Source organism: Neodiprion fabricii, chromosome 4, assembly GCF_021155785.1.
Source record: "Neodiprion fabricii isolate iyNeoFabr1 chromosome 4, iyNeoFabr1.1, whole genome shotgun sequence".
NCBI classification, from domain to species: domain Eukaryota; kingdom Metazoa; phylum Arthropoda; class Insecta; order Hymenoptera; family Diprionidae; genus Neodiprion; species Neodiprion fabricii.
Genome location: NC_060242.1, coordinates 15,023,197 through 15,043,440, shown reverse-complemented (window position 1 = coordinate 15,043,440; position 20,244 = coordinate 15,023,197). Strand labels below are relative to the sequence as shown.

The window sequence follows — 20,244 nt, the reverse complement described above, 5'->3', positions numbered from 1 at the left end:
AAATTACAACTTAGCCAAAAAGTGAATGCAAAATTTGTTCAAATAGTTTACACTTTTCGCGCCGTTTAACCATGTCAAATCTGGTTCTCCTTAAACTCGATTGTCTGTTAGACATATTCGGCACGTTATATCGAATGTCGAAAGAGTATCATCGCGCATTATCTCTACGAATTAAACGATCATCCCGAAGCCTCGGCGATCAGATAACTACGTTATACATATATTGTGTTAATAAATTTTCTCCCACACAAATTTTCAACACCCGCCGACATAATGGGACGCACAACCTTTGCCGGTCTGTAAAAATAACGAAGACCCCTTCCCAGAGATCTTTTATTTGATTGCCTCTTATCGTTTTGCACTTTCGCTCGAGTTGCATCGTATGCATTCGATGCCGACCTCCCCGATGAATTATTTATGCTGCGTTATTTATGAATTTATCATGTCATTTATCTCCGCGCACCAATCCCTCGACATTATGTTAAAAGAGCGGGGTTATTCTTTTGCGCTATTATACGAGATACGTGGTTGAACGATTGCCAAACGTCGCAGCTACTGCCGAGCGTGGGTGGTGCTCGCCGTGAAGTATTCATTAAAAATCAATCGCTTCCAGTCATACAAGTTGTATACCTATATGCATATTTTCTTTACGTTATTGCTGTTTTTTCTTCAGATTTTTTTGTTCTTTCTGCCTTATCGTACCCAATTTTGTTGACATTTATTCTGAGCAATCTCGTCCTCATTTTTACCTCCGTTTGCCTGGATTATCATAAAATTCTGTATTCTAATTTTAAATAAGTCAAGGATAAGATCACCGGTGGCGAATACCAGCCCAACAGAACGCTGCAATCCCGGTGTAACGCTTGACGACCCTGATGACGCGAAATTGATTCTTTTCACTAACGCAATTGTTTATTGCACATTGTACAGTACGAATCTCTGTGAATTTAGCTTGAAAATGTAAAACTAAACCGGTGATAAAGTGGATACTGATTGGTCGTCCAATTTTCAAATATCTTTTCTTTAATAATCAAAATAAAAATAATTTTTCTTCATGTCATTAAATTATTATTAATTGATACAATTTTCAGCAATTCTTTCATTTCCATGCGATGATACAGCATTATCGAATTTCTATACCCGCAATACTTCGTAACGAGTTATAGTTACTGAGCGATAAAATTGCGGATTTTCGCAAACCGGCCAACACATCCATATAATTGCCGCAAGTCCAACCGCGATGAAAAAATACAAGCAAGACAGAACAATCAACGAAATGGAATGATGAAAAAAATGTACAACGGCAGTATAATTACCGTCGGGTACAACATATACATAGGTATGGACTGTGACGTGCGCGTCACAATGCATATATATTTGCTATTCCCCATAAGTATACCTCCCGAGTGTAAAAAACGTCACAAAATCAATTCTTTCTTACACGTATGAAGTGCATATACATATATTGGTATAATATCATGTTTGATCGCCATCAGCGCTGCACAGTTCTCTTGTGCAGGCGCGTTACGTGATAATCAGTTGCAGATAATAATCATCATTCTACAACTCGCTGTTACGATTCAACGTGTGCTTATTACGTTAAATAATCATTTATAAGTTCTTAGTTCACGAGATTTATTTTCATTAGGAACAATTTTTTCTTCCTCTTACGTAATTTGTGTCCAATTTTCTCTTGCGTCTTGTTGTGTCTTAACATGCGTCCATATGTCGCAATCGGCCGTTGAGATTTTTCTGCAGCCGTAGTTGATCATTATTTACATATAATACATACGTATAGTGTTGTAATTGTAGTTTCGGGTCGACGTTACGGAGAAAATCATAGTTACGACCCAGTGTAGCGAGTGACGCGATGCGAATCCGATCGAACCGTTTAATTGCTACGAAGTATATGAGTACCTATGCCTGCGCGACCTTTTCTTTTCCTTGGGTGGCCGGCGCAAACTGCAACATCTGGAGTGCGAAAATCGTATGCGTATGCAACACGTATAAAAAGGTGTAATTACAAAGATACTTAGTCCTTTATTCCAAATGCAGTCCGTTCAAAAGCAGGCTTACAAAATCCGCCACCGTTCCGTTCTGAACATTCGTCGTGTGACGCAACGGGACAGAACGTAGGCCGATTTCCGATTCGATTTATTGTTCGAGAGCGCCGACGTAACGTCAATTATTCCGCCTGTTCTTGCGTAAACATTTTAATGATTGAAAATAATTTTTAATCATTGCAGTGAAGTCGTAGATATATTGTTAATCGGAGAAATTAAGTATACATGCATCGATTTCCCGATAAAACTAATTGCAATTGGATATTACAACCCATTTAGATAATTCCGCGAACGGATACAATTTGGCACAAAAAATTGTGTCAAGACGACAATACGTTCAGGCACTGCGAAGGTATCTATGCTATCTATTTTCAGCGATAAGATAACTACGGGAAAATGTATAAAAAACAACAATCGCGGAAAAAGAAATAAGTTTACCCAGTTGCTTGGTACAAATGAAGAAAAATAAAAAAAAAAAAAATTAAGCAAACAAAACGAAAACATAGAGTGAGACAGAGAGAGAAAGAGAGACAGAGACAGAGAGAGGGAGAATTGACCTGGTTATTGAAGGTCCACTCACAGTTCCGTGTTATTTTCATGTACACAAAATGTGGCGTTGCTTTAACACACGTGTTATTGTTTTAACTCTCGACACGTGCTCATTCGACTCAAAGTACGGTCAAGTTTAACGTATTAAAAACTGCAATATAATAAGCTGTATGAACAGCCGCACGATAAGAGGGTTTGAAGTGCGCGAATTTGGCAAGTATTTTGATACCGACGCGACGGTGAAAATTTTGGGAATATAATGGGATGAGGGGTAAATAAAATATGCGCGAGTGGATCGATTGATCGTCCGAAGAAATAGTACATGGAAACCGATGATGGGTCCATTGGTGTTACAGGCTGAATAAAGTCGATTTCAGAATTTCATACAGAGCAATTCATCCAAGAGTGTAAGAGCATAATTAACCGACGGGACCTTTCTTGCAGTCGCGGTCGTTTATCTCCAGGCCGTGATCTCGACAGGAGGTCACGCCTGCTTCGTATAATATCGATATGTCTCGTCGTAGGAAATAAGGTCCAAGGTTTTTACCTGTGTCCGGAAGTAGGTTAATCCTCCGGCCGGAAGTTGCCCTGAACACACCTGTATGTATGTATATGTACACAGGTGTATATGTATACATATGTTATTCCCCCCGCTCAAAGCGGCAATTCGCCGTCGTTCGCGTTTATCGCGATGCTAATATATGCGCGTTCACGTTCGTGGACATTATATCCAGAATGAACAGCGTTCGAAATGAATTAGAAATGAGAAGTAGAAACGACAAAAACGTAGCGGCCAACAACCGTTCGAATCTGTCCGAGGGCAGGAAAAGGTCTATACCTATATACCTATATACCTGTGAAGTACCCGTGGTGTGAAAATTTGGTCAATTGAGAACTGTTCGAGTACGAATGTCCTTCGAACGAAATGAAGTCCGAATGGCTTTCGTAGAATTTCGCACGAACTTGAACGTGGCCGTGTACCAGCACTCAGAATTGGTCGAACACTTTCTATCCTCGGCATGTAATCGGGATCATTGTATAGTAGCGCGGGGCGGGTCCAGCATTTGAAATTTTTTGTGCAACACGGTATGCCGATTTCTCATACCGATCGTTATGAATTTAGTAGAACGCGGGAATACGGTACTCGACTAATGCGGAAGCGTATTTATCATAGGTACTGTATGTATACTCGTGAAGCAAGAATCGGTAGGAAAGTGTGTAAATTTATTGATAATCGAATTCTATAGTAGTAACGTAGTAATTCGAGTCGTTATGTTTTTCGGTTGCATCTTTCTTGTTTATTTCATACAGTTGTGTAGGTATTACATACGCTGGGCACGTTTCTCAATGGCAGCCTGGCGGGGTTTAAAAAAATCGCCCGTTCTTCTCCCAGTGAGTGTCGGACCGCGAAACTAGATCTGTCGTATATTCCTCGATACCCTGCAACATCCACACCGCGCGCCCAGGATCGGCTGCAGCCACGCCGTGCGGTCCTTGGCTCAACTCCTGGAAATGGTAAAGTTATCGATAAAAATGGAATGGAAAGACGTTGACGCCTTATACGATTGCCCGGGATTCTAGGCCAAGTCCGTCGGTGTTACAATTACAATTTAATAGAATTACAATTGCAACGCCTATCCGCGGGTCCTTTTTACCTAGTACATTATCCTACACCGCGCAGGACACGATATAAGTTGATTCACCGCTGGCTGGCATCAGTGAATCACGGGTATTGTTAAGGATGGTATTTTTCACGCATACGGACAGAAATGAAAATAGGTTTTAAGCTGCTGCAACGGTTATATTATGGTCCAAAATGTACAAGAGAAATTAAACAATCGAAGTTTTACAATATCGCATTGCGGTTCATAATTTTTTTACGTATCCTTCGATCGACGGTAACTCGATATAATTTGCCGAGCGGTTGATACCTATGGTTTACTCTTTCAGCCTCTTTTGTCTTTCGAATCTCACTTCCTCGGGCAGCCGTGATATCTTGCGTGTAAAATTGCTTTTCGGTCTTGGACTTATCACTATAATAAACCGGTGATTAGTTAAACGTCCACATACCAATATTTACGCACACGCGTAAATTAGATGTTTTGCAGTCTGGTAATCCGTCATCTTGTAGAAGTTCTATCATACACATCCGTGGCTGACGAAGAGCCGAACAAAGCCAACGTCACACGAAATATTGACTTGAGATTGTACGACGTTGTTGAAGCAAATTCTGAGACACGTTGTTTTCGACTGAAATTTTGATATACCATGTGGTTTATTGTTAATCAAATTCCGAGGATGTTACACGACGATGTTGTTCTGTTCAGCTGTCGATATAACGATGAACGCATGTCCAGGTCCTGGAAACCTCACGGAAACCTCGTGCACGTCTGCACTCTCAATGCAGACGAGGTGGTGGTTCCGTTTTATTTTTTCATGCCTGCGACATCGGGGAAATCCGATGAGCAATTATTCGATCGGTGCCAGGAGTGCTGATAGAGGTGCGGTCCGTAAACGGGGATAAAATCCGCTCTGTTTACAGTCGGCGGTTCGCGATACGGGTGGAAATGATCCCACGGTGATTGAGTCGAGCGATAGACGAACTGCAGGCTGCTGCTGCTCTATGGGAGGGCTGAAACCGGCATCACCTTGTTTCAGCGTTGCCCAGGTCAGGGACACCTCGCCGTCTATCGTTATGATTATGCTTCAGGTGCACCTTATTTATAATACCGCTTTCATTTCAAGTGCAGCGGGCCCGACTTACAATTGTTCCAATCACTCCGGGAGGGGGTAAAAAACTAGAATTGTCGATTGACAGAAGGACCAGAGTATCGAATTTTCATAGACGCGAAAATCTTATTCATAAAATTTGTAAATGTGAAACGCTCAAGTATAGAAAATTGTAAATCAGAAAGTCGGAGTACAGAATGACAAAATATACAAAGGTCAAACCATAAAACGGCAAAATCAAGAATTTGTATACGATTCTGTATCATCGAGAGGAATTCTGACAATTTTGTAGTTCGTCATTATACGTTCTGAACTTTCTATTCTTTTACTTCTCCATAATTCTACATTCAACATTTTTAAATTCTATAAATCAAGTCTTCGCTTCTTTAAAAATTCGATGTTGCGACCCTTCAATTTTCTGATATTTCCATATTTTTGTCCTCACTCATCACTCCTATTATACTTTTCGCTGACGGTTCGTACCTAGATTAAACGACATGCCGCTACGCTATGCAGCTAATTCAATCGAAAGAAGGATATTTTAAATTGAAGCGCTTCGATGCCATTCGCTTCGTTTCCCACTCCATTTATCTTTGAACACTTTGTACTATACGCTGTCGACATTAAAAATGGGCATAACGGTTTTCGACGCATTTGTCACGACGGAAATAACTTACGTAAGGGTCAAAACTGGCGAAACTTTTTCAACTATGATTATTGGAATTATTATAACAACAACCGTTGACATCGTTAAGAACAGTTTTGCGCTTCGACTTCCGTTCCGAAAATCATGCGCAGATTTTTTTCATCGCCTCCAGTCGACAGCAACATACGTTTTGTCTCGCGGACAACACGCGATTGTGTAATGTCGTACACGGAGCATTAAATTAGAGCTTGATGTCCGTAACAGGCATGAGTGCACGCGGATATGAATGGAGACTTTTCTACGGTGTAATATAACTCGCCCACCTTGCACGCCGTTACATCGGCGACGTTAATTACTGTTGTTCTTTCGGCCCGCGGCACAGAAACTGTAAATAACGAAGAAAACGTCATATGTGGACCAGCGTAAAAACACTAATTTGGAACTTGTTTCTCAGCAAATTGCATACGCTATGCGGGCGACCTTTTCGACGAACGTTGAACTCTCACGTCAGATTTTGAGACACCTCATTATTGTTCCGTGACATTGGGCGATTTGGGCTGACGATGAGCTAGGTTCTGCATGTTGAAATACGAACTAGTAAACAGTCAACTGCACAGAGTGGTTCGCAAGTTTCTAAACGCTGAGAGAACGAAGCCACACCCCGAGAAACAATTCCGGTTGAACCAATCGGAATGGCGGTTACGGGCCGGGAAACGCAGATTTTGTTACATTATCTAAATATCAATTGACACAGTTAAATATTTTGCCGCAGATGCAAGGGGCAAGGAAACATTTAATTTTGTTCACTGATAGCGAGTTAATGTAACAAAATCTACGTTTCCCCGCCCGTTTAACCAGAATTTGTTCTCGGTGCAAGAATCGTTTGTTTATTTGTTTTTTTGACTCAATTTAGTAAACTCGTTTCTCGCTTTAAACTACTTATAGTATCCCTTACATGTGTAATACGTGTATGGGCAGTTGTTCGAAGTTATTTGTTTTCGCAACAATTAACCGGCGCAAATGTATATGCGCCTATACTCGCGGCACTGCGCATAAAAAGAATCAAGAAACAACGCCGTAATAAATGAAAAAAGAAACTGTGCGTCGAATTAATTTACATTTAGTGGATTGGACAGCATTCTTTTTCCTGTCATCTCTTTTGTTGATGGACATGAGCGTGTGAAAATACAGGTAGAGGTGCACCGCGCTTGGAATATCACCGCCATTTTTTTGACGACGAGATGACAGATGTCCCTAGTTTGAAGACCGATCAGATACTACTTTGCGAATAAGCTGAACCACTATTTCTAACCAAATGCCACACGTACATTGACGATGTCAATCCGGCGTAGCGCTTATTGTTAGCTTTATACATAATCATGATCGGTGAATGTTCTGGAACTCAGATTTTTGTTTAAATTCTGGCAAGTTGTCCGGCTGCAAGATGTAAGGTTTATACCAATGTGCTAAACCCAGGCAAATATTTCGAAAGACGAATAAGCCTGTATACAGCATAATCATTTGCGAGAAGATTCTGGAGCCTCGCTCGCTCGATAACCGAATAAATTGATTACGTAAGTCGTTATCGGGAGGATTCCATCAGGTTCTCTCGCCATTAGCAGAAGTTTTTTCCCTCTAATTGAAATTCAAAAGATAGATATCGTGTTTGTGCTCTTCGAGGACTTGTAAACGAATTAAGAAGGTACGATTGATATACATGCATACATTACAGGTGCGAGACGATTAATAACAATGTTATGTAGCATTTAGGCGGCGGTAAACTTCACCTAGTAGCTACAGAGCAACACGTACCAGGTTTGCTGTGGCTAGCCTTATTTTTATCATCAGGTGCGGGATGACGCGTGTTTGTTATTGGTGCATCGCGTCTCTTCCCAAGACATTTCTATCAAGAGAGGGAACGGCTATTCCGAAAGTTTCAGCCCTTCGCTTCCAGCTTCGTACCTTTATTTTTTTACACGCGACGTAGAAAACAAGAGGAGGGAAAGAACGCGGGTGAGCGGGGAAAAAATAGTGAAGATCTTAGTCACTTCTCGTCGATGTACATCTTACGTATAACATACGTAACAACGCTTTACCACAAGTCGATGCAAGCGTCGTTAAAGCAGCAGAGTCAACGTGATGCGAATGAAAATCGTGTGAAAAACAATAATTATAAAATTAAACAAAATGAAGATGAGTATGGACGTCGTGTTTTGTCTAATAGAAATATGAAATCTGGACGGAAGTATTATTCTACTGGACAAGTTCGCTGACTAGAATAAATGAATTCTATGATACAAGCGAGAAAAATGGTAAACATCCGAGCACGATTTAGAATGGCACAATCAATTTAATGGTTTCTCCTGATGTTGAATGGGTGGCGATATTTCTCGTGGTAGCTGAATTTACACACCATTTCACCTTGTTACAATTGCATACCGACGAGACACGGGAAATGAAACGGTCAGAAGTTTTGAAAACTCCAAGACGCGTTATGACAAAACCGCGGCAATTCTTGTTTAAGAGCTTCAGTCTTTCCTCCTATACACACGCATAAAATACACAAATACGTCCGCCTACACGTCGAGAACGTTTTGAGACGGCGGCAGCGTTACCGCGTATAAATCGGCGACTCAAGAGTACGATTGACTCAGTAGCGATCAAAGAGTTGTGCGAGCGAATCGCACGCGATTCGACCGTTAAGGACTACAGCCACGTGACATTCAAATAGCGCAAAAATTGAGGAGGAAGAACTCCGAAAGAGTGACGTTATCCGCGATAATCGACATTTACCGAAAGTTATTAAAACGAAAAAAAAAGAAGTAGTGAAATATCGAGAAAGAGAAGCAAGTGTGGCTAGGTTGTCTTTGACGGTTGATTCATACCCTTACACAGTTTGGTTGTGGCAAAGGAAAACTCTTGGAGATTTATACTGCAGCGTAGAAATAATAAAAAAATTTAACGACTCTGCTGTTCAATCGTTTATCGTCGATGCTGCGATTATCCAGCAGCAAGTTTTGAAAAAAGAATTTGATATACCCAAGAAATAAAAACGCTGATAAAGAACAAAGAGGAAAATTTATAGTACCAGCCCAACGCGTAATAATAACTGCTGCAAACACTGTTATAGATAGAACAACGTGAAATCTACCGAATACTTTCGCAATCATATCCGCGCTACTATGTGCCAATAAATAAATCTAAAACTATGTGTATTAATATTGTGAATACTTGAAGCTATTATAGACGCAGAAAATTGTCATCGAGGGAAATTGTTCACGTATGTTAAATTACAATTTCTTAATATGCATGAATTCTCTCTCTCTCTCTTTTCATGTACCTTCCATTTAAAAGTATGTAATCTCAGCGTTCCGCGATTATCCTTCGTCATCTGTTTTCTTCTACATTTTTCTTTTTTCATCCGAACGTGAACGAAACGTTTGCCCGTGACGTCACAGCGGCTTTGACCGCCCGTGAGTAGAAAGTGTTGCAAAACTACGAGACAGATATGCCTCTATACCTGTCAATAATACACCGCCCGGTGCCAGGTCGTCTGATCATTTTTCTACGCAAATGAAAGTTCGCACCTTGTAAAGATAAAGTATAAAAAAAGTATAGAAATGAAGAAAATCTGCTCACCAAGCAATTATCTTTTTTATTTGGTACAAACTACCTATGCGTGGTATGAAATTCAGCAACGGCGAAACCTGGTGTTATTAAGTTCAGTATTTAATTTGAACGTTCCGAATGATTCACTCGTCGATGCTCGCAGAACTCTTGATAGCTTCGCAGCTCGCGTTTCGTGGTATAAACGTACATACAAGTACTTTGCACGTCTTGGAATTTGCTCTCATGATTTATCCCCGCATTGTTTTACTGCCATTACAATCGAAGCTTATACGTGAGCCGCATCTCTGATAAATGGAATATTAATTATTTCACGGTGAACATTGTGCGTCTCTTTTGACCTCACTACTGTAAATCCTTTGATTTGAGAACTCCTTTCTTCGCCCATTGTCATTACGAGTCATTATACAATCACTCGTCGAAGTACACTCAATAGAACACGGGCCGTTCGACGCCTGGTATCACTTTGTTTCTCGAATTCACTCGCAATTTCATCCGACTTGCCCGATATAACGAAGTTACAGCTTTATTACCTCCGCGATGATTCCGGCGGTTCGCCTGCTCGCACACAACACGCGACGCTTCCCTACGTCTCCGGTTGCGTGCGCGGTGCGCGCGAAACTAATGTGGCAACCGGAAACCGTCAGATTTGAAAGTTCAATTCTACCTATGCCGTTGCGCGGTGGATCGTGGTGATTTGTAGGAAAGAGATTCGTCAACTTACGCTTCGAACCCACGGTACTACTATTGAAACCATCTCCATGGTACGAATTAGAATCGGGTTCGACTGACACACGCGGCAGGTGGAAAAACGAGAAAATGAAAATTGAGCGTGGAAGTGCGGTGGTACAGAAATGCACGTCCGTACTTCCGTCGTCTGCTCTGCAGGTCACCCGGTACGTTGGTCATTATATCCCCGAGCTGCACGTGACGGACGGTGAGTGACTCGTGACTTGTTATGAGGCTCTTTTTTCCACTGATTACTTCCTAAACGCACCTCAAAGTGGCGAACGAGCGCAGCGGCTTAAGCCGGACCATTATTCAATTTGGAAATTAGGCTCATCACTTTATGAATTACGTTTCTCGTGACTGGCTCACGAATATTCTACTGTCACTTTAATTGCTGTGGCAAAATAGCCATACAGGATTGTGTATTCCTTAATTTCGCAGGCTTTCGTGAAAGTTGGACTTGATGATACGTATATTGTAGTAGTTAAATATTGTCCTGTCACCTGTCGCGAAAGATACCGTACTTAGTCTAAATAAGGCAATAACTGCGACGCGAAAAAAATTTTCCGCCGCATTCAATGATTTGTTTATTATGTCTCTGAAAAACGTTTATTATTCATTTTGCGTGTATTCAATGGCAGTTTCATTTGTCATGAACGCTTATAATAAGTGTATGCATCTGATGTTAGACGTGTCCTTACATTCGAATAACCGAATTGGTCTTTACAGATTCACTCTTACAGACGTGAGTCTCCGTTGATATGATAGCCGAAGCGAAATATTGGTGGAAGATATTTCACGTCAATGAATATAAATCTGTAAGTATTCCGTGAACTCATTTATATACTTATTTGATAATTTATTCGTACATCCGATTGTTCATTCATTTAATTTCAATTGTATACTCACTTGTTTATCGTATAATACTTCGTTGTTCATCCGTAATTGCATAATAAAACGTAGCACGAGGCCAAACAGAGCGTCGAAATGTAACGAAAAAATTCCGTTTTGATACTTATCGTGCTGCAATAGCTAGGAATGAATTGGGTTCCTTTCGGCGCATGTTTATTCAACTCCTGTCGTCGATCGATACAGATCCTCGATATCCATGCGCTCCGAAGCGAGTCAATCCAGTGTTCGATATATTGTCTGTAATTGGCAAATGTCTGTCGTAGTCATGAATGATATTGTCAATATTTACGCGCATGTATAAGAAAGCATTGGTAACGCTCGTTTTTCGCATCACCATGAAATTGCAGCAACGTACTTTTCATGTGTCGAGGCAAGATGTTTCGCAAAGACAAAGACCTGCGGTCACGTACTGCGATTAGATATTTTCAACTTTTCATTTTCGCTCACTCACAATCAGCGCACGTTCGATGCAGCGATGACTCCGGTAAGGTGTAATGCGCCACAGATGAATAAACACTGAGTCAAAAAGTAAATTAATATCACATAACATACGAGCAGCTGTCTTTGCAATGTTTCTCACCTTGATAAAGTTTCTTTTCTTTCGTTAGTTGTAAAAATATAATAATACTGATTCCCTGAATTCAAGTTCCTCGTTCCGATCGTCATCAATTGGACAATTTGCCGATGTTATTGCTCCAGATAATCAAGTCGATACCACCTCCCCTCCTTTCGCGCCACTCTCATTCTATACCTGCTTGAGAAACATTCCTGCGATGATAATCGTGTGTATGAAAAAATTCGACAAACACTAGAAACGCGTTTCCATTGTTTTGTTTGCGAGAAAACAGAAACATGATACCTGATCTGTAATGATAAGAGAAAACCGTGGTCGAAAACAACTACTAAAGAGATCCATGCGGTGATATCACGCGCAAACTCAATACGAAATCGATTGAAGCTCAACTTTCCAAAATCCGCGTTGATATATTTTAATGTACTTTGTTGTTCAGTTTATAATATGTGAACCAGTAGATCGCTTGAGTGATATTGTACCGAGGTTCGCTTGACCTTCGAGCTATCGGATGAAGTGAAGAAAGGGTATGGCATATTATATTATACGTATGTATAATATGATGTATGTATGTATAATCATAGATCTAATCAATTCGTATAATAGTTATAATGGTAAAGTTATAACGGGCGCGTTGACGCAGAAACTACTGGCCTCGTCAAAATATTCACTATCTCCGTATAATTATATCCTACAGGTTTTCTAAAATGAAGGGAAAAAAGACAATCATTCGCGTATAAGTATACTGCTTTAAAACAACCCATACGATCATCTACAGACAATATCGGCAACGTACGTGTACAGTTAATGAGGTCATAAACACGCATGGAATAAAATATAATGTAGATTTTACATCTGGTGTGGTGAATATATGGACAGCACTTTCTTGGAGTCAAATCTACATTAATTATGGTTGATCTAGCTAAGCATATGACAACTCTTTCTATCAGATTTGTAAATCTTGGCACAATTGCTGTATATTTAACTTCAAAAAAGTGCTGTCCATATATTCACCACAGCAGATGCAAAATCTACGATATATTTCTTTCCATGCGAGGATGAAGCTAGTAGCCAGAATTAACAGTCAGACGTTCTTACGTTCATTCGCGTAAAGTAGTAAAGTGCGAAAATCAAAATTTTGTGTAATACCTTGAACCCCCAATACCTTTATAGAATTATGAGGATAAAATCGAGCAGCATACTATTAATTCGAAAAAGTTTAAAAGGTTTAGCTTGTAATTTTGGCTGCTAGCTTCAGCGTCGTATCATAAACGTTCATCGAGCGCGGTAAATAGTTTGAAGTCGAATATATCTGAGGAGACTGATGTCAAACGAACTTAGGGACAGAGCTGTTACGATCAGGATGGTGAGATTGATAAATTCTGACAGGCATAGACCTTCATTAGAGAAAAAATGTATGAAATTCAATTTGTTCTGAGTAGACCTCACGATAATAGCGCTAACAATACGAGATACGCTCTTCTGTCGATATCTCGTGCAGCGTTGATTGTTTTACAACGACGCAATTTGGTTGATTCCATCAACATCTTATCAAAGTGATTTTTCGCAATTGTCTGGTAAGTGGAGAGTTCAGCTCGCGGTGGCGTTGAGCAGATATCACAATCGATTAGTTCAGTTGGAAACGTCGATCTGGTGACGACTACCTGAGAGTAAGGCACGAGGCATTTCGCCCGTCGTATCAAATCTTTGAAAATATAGGGTTTTCAGTGTGTAATTCTTTGTAGCTTCAATAATTGATTAACTCAAACATCAAGCTAATCTATATTTATTGTAAATCCGGATCGAATTTGTACAAATATATATGCGAGGGAGGTTTTCACTAATTTCATGATTATTTGACACCATGCACAGTCCACGTCTGTTAGCAACCGTAAGTGACTTTGTAAGGCTAGTATATACCTACCCTATAGATTGTTTCAGATTGGGACAATGATTTTTTTTTCTCTACTGGAACAAGGTGTAAACGTAAGTTTTTGACGAACTAAAAATTCTCCCGAAATACGTGAAATGTCCCGACTTTGGTTATATCTTGTTTCTGGTTGCTCTAATGTACAAAAGAACTATTATGATTTTTGCAAACGATTTGATTATGCATACGATTATTATATCCACGTAATATAAGGCCATATACATTCATATGATATATAAGATCATACTCAAGATTGATTTGGAAAATTCGGCGGAGAAACTGGTACAAGTAGGCATGTTTTTACGTGTCATTCGAATGGAAAAAGTCCTATTCTATAAGGCATCTCTCAGACTTGAGATAAAATCTTATATTAACGATTAATAATATATAAATATTTCTTATGTTAAATTATATTAAAATATATTAAAATGATTCTTATAATATACGATACTTACTTGCCTATACACTTATATGAAATATATTCTGATGTGTACGTGTGCATAGGTATACTGGGAACGTAGATTTTGGGCACAGAATTGTCTTTGTCTCTCTGTTTATACGGATTACGGTAAATTAAAGTAAAATAAATATTTTTGGATAATTTACGTCGTCGGGTGTTTTATATTCTCAGTGTATGTACGTACACTGCAGAGTCAATATATGTAGTTTTCTCCAAAGTAATTAGCCATTTGCTCGTCCTCGAAAGTATAAGGTAAACAGAGAAGCACACATGTTCACACATACGTCAGAGATACATGCATATACAATCGAATTATTTCTAGCACTTGGCATCTGGCCTGATGCGCAATACGTGTCGTAGGTAGCATACGTGTCAAGATGCCAATTATCATTTCACTAATCGAATCTCGGAATTTGTAAAATCTCGAAAAATTGGCGTCACCATTTTCCGGCAGTAAGTCGAAAACTGAGTTCTACATGAATATAATTTTCCAAACGAATCATCAGTCTGAATCGTATTTTTTGTCATTCCCATCGGCATTTCATGCAACACCACAAAGTCATCCCGGGTACGTATCCGCATCAATGTCGTTTCATACAAATAATCTCCTTCTGGGGCAGAAGTCACTTGTCTAAAAAAATGTTTTTCCACTTCCATTTTTATAGCTAGAACAAATTTGGGAACGTTTTTTTATGACGTAATAATGATCGTGCGGAAATTTCAACCGCTCATGTTTAACCACTGTTTACAGCGAGTGAGTTATATAAGCCGCAAATATTAGCAGTATTTAGCGATGTATATTCACAGCCGAACAGAGGATTCTTGTACGGCAAATGTCCCTGGCCGTCACGACTGCCAAATTCAATGTCAATGTCGTCCGTGTAACGAACGAGCGTGATTCCCGTCGTCGCCATAAATCTCCACGAGTAATGCAGATATGTGTAAATATATATGCAACAGGCGTATAAATTAGAATCGTTTTGCTAATTTTTGCAGATCCTCGCCGCGCTGGCCGCTCACTCCGGGCAAATATCGGTTGGGCTTTCCCAGGGGTTCAGCGCCGTACTGATTCCGAAGCTCCTCGAGTCCGGTTTCGCAACCGAGTCCGAAGCCTCCTGGGTCGCCTCCCTCGGCATCGTTTCAAATCCAATCGGCGCCCTGGCCGCTGGCGTCGCGGCGGAGCTCTTCGGCCGTCGCGCCGTCGTCGCCTTGGCGACGCTCCCCCATGCCGCTGGATGGCTCTTCATTGCCCTGGCGACCAACGTCCCGCTCCTCTACACCGGCCGTTTCGTCAGCGGCCTGGGCGCCGGAATGGCCAACGGGCTGTACCTCTACGTCAGCGAGGTATAAACCACTTCGACATATATTTTTTATTCCTGTCGGTATACGTATAATTTAATTTATAACGATCCAAGCGACAGTTATACATTTACTTGGTAAAAACTGTTGCGAACTCGGCCTCGCATTTCGACTTATGTACACTTGGGGACAATGAATCTGAGACGGCTAATTTTTTACACTAGACAGTCATGTTGGCAATACAGAAAAACCTACAGCGCCACAGTTGGCCGAGCGCGAAACAAACTTAATCTCGATAAACGTAACGTAACCCATGACCGTCGAATCTAACCTTAGAATACGTGTCAATCCAACAAGTCATCATCGCCGCGCTATTCTAAGGTTAGATTCGACGGTCACGGGTTACGTTATGTTTATTGAGATTGAGTTTGTTCCGCGCTTGGCCGGCTATGGCGTTGTAAATTTCTCTGTGTTGCCAACTGTCTAGTGTAAAAAATTAGCCGTCCTCAGATTCATTGCCCCCGAGTGTACGTACCAAACGTTCGATTATACGTTGTAGAAAATGTTACGTCATTTAATCCTTTTATGCATACATTTTTCTTTACATGCGAAGCACTCGAAATTTTTCATATATTGGCTTTTGAGGTCGCTGATTACGAATTGGAACTCGAAAATCAAAAATTCATAATGGATGATCTAATATGGCGGACAAACAAAAAGAACAAGAAGAAAAATTTTGAAAAAATTCTGTAAAACTTATTGGTGTATATTAAGTTTATGTAAAAATTGGCATTGGGAAATTTCATGGTAGATTAGCAGAATGTGCTTTTATCGGAGAAAAGTACGAATTTCGCCCATTTGTTTACACGTGCTATTTTCGCAATAAACAAATAAATAAAATTTCTATTTTTTTTTACACTTAGAAATATTTCAGGAGCCATGTAGAATCAGAAGACTTGGCAGTTGTTACCGAAACAGTAGATTAATACATAAAAATCTGCAAAAGAAAAAAAAAGTGGGGTGCTGAGCGTTCCAGCGTGTATTGAAGGGTTAATATGTGTCTAATCTTATATAATTTTGTCGGTAGGTCGCAGCGCCTGAACAACGCGGTTGGCTGGCGAGTTCCGGGCCGGCGGTCGTCTCCCTTGGAGTCCTGATGGCCTACAGTCTGGGTGCCTTGACCACGTGGCAAAGGGCTGCTGCGATCAGTATCGCCCCAGCGATTGTGTCGCTTGCTCTGGTGAGGTAGGTCAATTTCAATCGAAGCATGGTGCGGTGACGGGATAATTGAGAAGAGGGGATAATGAGATAGATAATAATGAAATTGAAAATCTCCTCCAGACTCCTTCCGGAAACGCCGGCCTGGCTAGCAGCGAAGGGTCGAACGGCCGACGCGAGAAAGTCGTTGCTGTGGCTGAGGGGTCCGGGGGTTTTGACGGAAGCGGAACACAGCGAGCTCTGCAAGTCTAACGTGGAGAATCAGCGAAGGGCAGGAGGCGGCCTCCTGAAGGCGCTCTACAAGCCGAACGTGTGGAAACCCTTTCTGACCCTATTCTTCTTCTTCGCCCTCCAACAGTTGTCAGGAATATACGTGATCCTCTTCTACGCGGTCACGGTCCTCCAAGACATCGGCGTGAGCATTGACGAGTATGCGGCGAGCGTCGCGATCGGGGGAGTCCGGCTCTTCTCGGCGATACTTGGCGCGGGCCTCGCCAGGTCCGTGGGGCGAAAGAAGCTCGCCTGCGTCAGCGGCCTGGGAATGGCGGTGTTCGCCGCAGGCGTCGCCCTTTCGATGAGGTACGCCATGCCCTCCTGGGTCCCCCTGATGTGCATCGGGGGCCACGTTGGTTTTTCAATGATCGGCTACCTCACACTGCCTTGGGTGATGACCTCGGAGCTTTACCTGCTCCGTTTCCGGGGTCCTCTGAGTGGCCTGACGACGGGACTCGCCCAAATGATGACCTTCGCTGCTGTCAAGACGTACCCCGACTTGCGGACAGCGATTGGCCTTGAGATGACCATGTGGATATTCAGCACTTCGGGACTAATCGGTGCGATATTTGCGATGACGATATTGCCCGAAACGAAGGGTCGGAGTCTTAATCAAATCGAGAACGAATTCGCCAAGAACACCCAACCCGAGGTAACCACCGTCGATGTGCAATCTCGGATAAGAAACAACAGCCTTCCGAGGTTCAGGTCCGTTTCCGAGGACAGATCACACGGTGATCCCGTCGGTATTCAAAGTAGCGCCCACTGGAGGAACGTCTTTGCGTACGACAATCTCGGGCTCGACGTCACCCTTGATAATCCTAAGAAAATCAAGGAGGAACATGGGAAAGTTCAATCTATCTTGGACAGTGGTGAGCCCAGTAACCGAAAGATATCGGTAGAAGGTGAGCAGGTCAACGCAGCTTCCAGCTACGAGCATGTCTACGTATGACAGAAAAAATTTACCATGTGATCTCGTCTCATTGTCAACATTTTACCACCGCGCACATTAATCGTGGTGTTTATCCACTTGCATAATATCGTACGCAGTTTGTAGCCTATATCTTTTAGGTTTTTCACCACGGGCTGCGGAGATACTTGTAAGAATTTTTCTAGATGCAACAGGGTTGCCCGCTCAAGCATCGTCGGACATTCTTCTTGAGCATATAGATCTATACTGTCCTTGTGGAACAAAAAGTTCTGTACGATAAGAGATTTTATTCGTCACGTGATCCGCAACGTTTGGCGTGGTAATAATTTTTGATTACAGAAAGAAACCTAGCGTTTGACTTTTAACGGAACGATACGATTATTTTCACGGAAATATTGACAACCGCCACTCTCGAATTTTACTACAAAAATACAAAGACCGTCAAGTAATTTTAATATGCAGTAATGTTGACCGTCGATCATTGAAACGACCCGTTCGTGGAATCCTGTTAATTTTTTAGCTGATCAGTATTAGGTAAGAATGAAATGAATAAATATACAATTAAGTGTTTTGTATACATATTGATGTGTACAGAGTACCCTTACTAGGTATGTATACCTACACTTGGGAACAGTTTGTCGTCCATAAGGAATCCAATTGGTATTCGGAATATTTGTTTGTTATCGTTAAATTGTTATAACTTATTTATATATGGTATATGATGCATCACGGCAATTGGGCGTGAATATGCGCAACATATAAGAGTTGATTTAAATTAGTATATTTACTTTGAATCTGAAACGTAGATATATTTGTCACAAGTGATACCTAGCATAAGTGCATAAATATAATTTATTAAACTCTTATCTCAATACTTATTAATGTGGTTGATTAATTTCGAATCGGACCAACAAACACACGCGTATTTTATAAGAATAGATTAATTATATAACAGGAATAAAATAGATACATACATATGCATGTGCTTTAAGGAGCAACTGGACATATTGTTCATATTAAATACACTTTCACCATGAAGACGACGTGAATCTCAAAATGGCAGTTAACAATGCTATTAATTAACCCAGGTAAATACAGCTTACAACGTTTTTCTACTACGATGAGAAAAGAGCACTAAAAACCATTCCTAGGTGCTTTATCCTGATTATAGGGATCCAAGGAACTGAAAAATGAGATAAAAAATATTAGGATCAAGTATTAAATAACTGGGGTTGTGTTTAATTGGATTTCTTATCGTAATAACTCGATAAGGCCTGTGAGTTATATGTAACATTTTTCGGATTTTCGAGATACAGGTATAGAAAAATAAACGACAGCAATATATTATTAAATAGCTTCTTATCTTGGCCTCATTTGAATGTTGAATTCCTAGTTTTTGTTCATAAAGGTCTTCACATTGTCTGTTAATGTTTTGACCGGAGTGGAAGCCCTGCTCAGAACGAACATTTATTAATTTAAATTATTAATTTAAAATCTATTTATTTATTAAAAATTGCTAAGCAGACGTGAACTGGCCATATTAGTCATTCGGTGTAATCGCCAATGGGCCGGTGCGAATTTGAACCGGTCGAGTTACTATATATTTTTGAGAAAGGTTTGAAATCTTTAATAAAAATATTGTGTCATATAATATTTTGACAGGATAATCTGAACTCGAATGAAGATTAGAACAGATATAATAATATAGTATTTGTATTAGCGAAGTAAAATAATCGTGTGACGAAGAATCACAATCATTTGGCGGGTTTCATAGAAAGTATTGACGATAAATTAACAAAGACTGTTGACTTCGTGCAAATAGACTAAACAATACGAAATCGAAAACAGTCTTCCGTGAAACAAACAATTGATGAAGGCCGTTTGCTCGTTGCACTAGACCTGAATGATTCATTTTTATATCCGATCGTTTATGTACTCAAGATAGATACCTGAATTTGATAAGATTAGAGCTAATCAGGTCATTATTCCAAAAAAGTAACAGTCTCCCCGCCCCTACCTTCCGCCTTTGGCTGTTTTTGGGTTATGAACCGTTCCGCTACTAAAATTACCAGGCTGGTTCAAATTCGCCAGTCTGCTCCTGTACTCAAGAGGGTACCCAAATTTTTAAAAGATACAGTAGCAACAACACATAATGTTTTGGCACTCAGTTCATAGATACACAATTCAATGGGGCGCATGGATGAATAACTTGTGACTGGGCTCGTGGTCTCTGTAATGTGATGGTTTTGAATCAATCAATCTAAAGGTAAAAAAGTAAATAAAAAATGAAGCAAGTGAAGAGAGAA

The 20,244-nt window shown here is 40.6% G+C and overlaps 1 protein-coding gene and 1 long non-coding RNA gene across 5 annotated transcripts; one reads left to right on the top strand and one right to left on the bottom strand.

Moving 5' to 3' along the window:
• Positions 1-3,918: 3,918 nt before the first annotated feature.
• On the bottom strand, positions 3,919-12,008 carry LOC124179685. The gene is made up of 4 exons (XR_006870132.1): positions 11,837-12,008; positions 11,612-11,772; positions 11,254-11,493; positions 3,919-4,118 (listed from the first exon to the last, which is right to left on the bottom strand). It is a non-coding gene; the product is annotated as an uncharacterized LOC124179685 (long non-coding RNA).
• LOC124179663 (facilitated trehalose transporter Tret1-like) lies at positions 4,110-18,816 on the top strand. Of its 4 annotated transcripts, none has more exons than XM_046564311.1 (5): positions 8,628-9,268; positions 11,074-11,162; positions 15,214-15,561; positions 16,604-16,761; positions 16,858-18,816. In XM_046564311.1, the coding sequence occupies exons 2-5, from the start codon at positions 11,106-11,108 to the stop codon at positions 17,957-17,959; spliced, it is 1,665 nt and encodes a 554-aa protein (XP_046420267.1). In that variant the 5' UTR covers positions 8,628-9,268; positions 11,074-11,105; the 3' UTR covers positions 17,960-18,816. The 4 variants fall into 4 exon arrangements, with proteins under 4 accessions (XP_046420270.1, XP_046420267.1, XP_046420268.1 ...); XM_046564312.1 differs by lacking the exon at positions 8,628-9,268 and adding an exon at positions 9,801-10,552; XM_046564314.1 differs by lacking the exons at positions 8,628-9,268; positions 11,074-11,162 and adding an exon at positions 4,110-4,127.
• Positions 18,817-20,244: the final 1,428 nt, after the last annotated feature.

Bases quoted from the DNA above. Each gene is read 5' to 3' on its own strand.
- LOC124179663 (XM_046564311.1), top strand. From the start codon at position 11,106: ATGATAGCCGAAGCGAAATATTGGTGGAAGATATTTCACGTCAATGAA. The intron at 11,163-15,213 runs GTAAGTATTCCG...TAATTTTTGCAG, and splicing joins ACGTCAATGAATATAAATCT to ATCCTCGCCGCGCTGGCCGC. The intron at 15,562-16,603 runs GTATAAACCACT...TTTTGTCGGTAG, and splicing joins TGTACCTCTACGTCAGCGAG to GTCGCAGCGCCTGAACAACG.